The sequence below is a fragment of the Austrofundulus limnaeus genome, unplaced genomic scaffold (assembly GCF_001266775.1).
Source record: "Austrofundulus limnaeus strain Quisiro unplaced genomic scaffold, Austrofundulus_limnaeus-1.0 Scaffold245, whole genome shotgun sequence".
NCBI lineage: Eukaryota > Metazoa > Chordata > Actinopteri > Cyprinodontiformes > Rivulidae > Austrofundulus > Austrofundulus limnaeus.
Window position 1 is genome coordinate 658774 of NW_013952647.1, and position 2888 is coordinate 661661.

General features: G+C 34.9%; 1 protein-coding gene across 1 annotated transcript in view; it reads left to right on the plus strand.

Moving 5' to 3' along the window:
• LOC106525875 (dystrophin) overlaps positions 1 to 2888 on the plus strand; it is a gene marked incomplete at its 5' end in the record, with an annotated part of 34361 nt that overhangs the window by 18748 nt on the left and 12725 nt on the right. Inside the window, 1 exon segment of the mRNA XM_014020247.1 lies at positions 782 to 847. Coding sequence (XP_013875701.1) covers positions 782 to 847 — 66 coding nt within the window.

A 2888-nucleotide genomic window follows, 5' to 3' on the forward strand; every position in this document is an offset into this window, starting at 1 on the left:
ATATATACCCACTGTAAATATAGCCACTAATATACTCACTATATATACCCACTGTAAATATAGCCACTAATATACTCACTATATATACCCACTGTAAATATACCAATCAATATACTCACTATATACAGTACACCCACTGTAAATATAGCCACTAATATACTCACTGTATATACCCACGGTAAATATAGCCACTAATATACTCACTATATATGCCCACGGTAAATATACCAATCAATATACAGTACTCACTATATATACCCACTGTAAATATAGCCACTAATATACTCACTATATATACCCACGGTAAATATAGCCACTAATATACTCACTATATATACCCACTGTAAATATAGCCACTAATATACTCACTACAGTATATATACCACTGTAAATATACCAATCAATATACTCACTATATATACCCACTGTAAATATACCCATCAGTATACTCACTATATATACCCACTGTAAATATACTCACCAATATACCTATTTTTTAACAGTTTTATAGTTAAAATAAAAATGTATCAATGTCTACCATCTTCAACGACACACTGTATTTCTAACAAACGTCACAAAACTTGATAGTAAATAAGAAAAAGCTCTCCATGACGCTGCACACAGGTAGCCTATCAAGATGGCAGACTTCAGGTTCAAATACTTTTCGGTCCTATCTAATGAGACCTATGCATTAACAGGAAGTTAAATAATTATCCCCCCACTGTAACTGCTCCTCCGTGTGGTTTTGGGTCTGATTGCTGTGTTTCTTCCCCCTTCGCAGGTTAGCTGAAATGGAGAATCGTAACGGCTCTTATCTGAATGACAATATCTCACCAAATGAGAGCATGTGAGAACAAGCTACTTGTTTTTTGTTTTCCATGTCCTCCTAACTCACTGATGGGCTCGCTGCATATGTCGTCTTTGTTTCCATTTGGCTGGTTTTGTTGTTTGTCAGTGAGTCAAGCCTCAAGTGCATATTTTCCCTCCTGGTTATCTTTAGTTGAGTCACTTTTCTGGTAAATCAGAGAATTACAAATCTTTGTAAAAATGTGTTAACGTTCCTTGACTTCCTTCTTTAAAACGGTCAAGTTTTTGCAGAAAAATGCAGTGATGTCAAAACTAAGATTTAGCGAGGTGCAGAGAGAGAAACAGAGAGACATAATTAAAAATAAATACATATACGGCACCTAAAATGTTTACATACACTCAATTTTTCCACCTCATAAATTCAAACCAATCTTTTTCTGTTTTCCATCATTAGTATTTCCCAACATTATTTCTTTTGGCTAAAGGCTTCAATATTAAATGAGTTTAAAAGTCACAAGTTGGTCCATTTTCTTAGTGTTTGTTCAGTGGTGGGCACAGCTAACCAAGAAGTTAGCTTCCTTAACTCGTAATCCTCATGCTCAAAATATAGATTTTCTAATGCTAAACATGTTTAAAAAAATCAAACAAAATAAGCAAGTGCTAATGCCAAACAATTAAAAAAATATTTCAATGCACACATTATGTGCTACGTCTGTCTGTGTCTCACGTCTTCGTCTCATTTCAGCTGAAGACTGGTGAGACTGACATAAACCTGTTGATGTTAGCTTGTTAGTTAGCTGTTAGCAGACTCAAAGTTGTCAAAACCTCATTTAGAAGAAGATACCGGGTAATTGGTCCACTAACGTTTTTCTAAGTTATTGACAAAGCTATTCTGCTAAACAAAAAAATTAATTGTGCCGTTGTGTGATTAGCAGAACCATGCCCACTACTGATTTTTGGTATTACTGCCTTTAAGCTGTATGATTTACTGTAGGTAAAATATTCTGGCTTCTCATAGTAATTTGCTGGACTGTCTCGTTCCTCCTGACTCACTTGGAAACGGGGTCAGGTTTGTCTTACACACAACTTGGTCAAAAAATGTTGTCAACTAACCAATCAAGAGCATCCAAAGCCATGATATCATCATCTGGGCTTTCTTATTGTTAAAGGCTAACAATTTTAGTGTATGTAAACCTTCGAGACTGACACATTAAAAAAATCCCTACGATAATATTCTCTTTCATTATTTAGACATTCAGCAAATTGAAATAATTTTGGGAATCCTGACAGATCTAAAACAGAAGATTTCATCTGAACACTCAGAGTTTGGTTTATAGATCAATTTTAGCTACTAGCACACCTAGCTTTATCTCAATATGTGTGAAGTTGAATAAATCGTAGACCTTTGTGTGTTTTCTAAGATTGATTAGCTGTGGCAGCTAACTTAAATTAGATGTACATTCTTTTTATAAGGTTCATTATAGCCCTGTTTATACATGAACAATGTCTAGAAACATTAGCATTCTAATGTTGATGGTGGCGAATCAACATGAATACCAAAAAGGCTGTGCTCATTAAATTTGCTGTAGTTTCCATGCCGAGCCACTAGCTGGCGCTGTGATTTATTTTGTACTTCAGTAAGACATGTTAGTGAGCATAAAAACAGTCGCATCCAAATGATGAAAACAAAAATGTATGTTTGGACCGAGGATGAGGTTAGGTGAGCAGCACAAATAGCTTTCTGCTATCTGCCCATGTTACAGTTCATCTACTCCCACGTAAAAAAAACTACTCACATATCAAAATATGTCAGGCCCAGTTCTGGCCTCCATAATGCTCAGCCCAGATACCACAAAGAATAACAGTCTTATTGTGGATCAAATGTGATTTGCCAGAGGTGGTCCGTACACAGTGTTGTATAAAGTACCACAAAGTGATACTTGAGTAAAAATACAAGTAGCTTACGAAAAAATTACTTTGGTAAAAGTTAGTCTCCTTTAGGAATATTACTTAAGTAAAAGTCTTAAAGTATCTGATATTTTTTTTACTTAAGTATTAAAAGTAAAAGTATTGATTTAAAA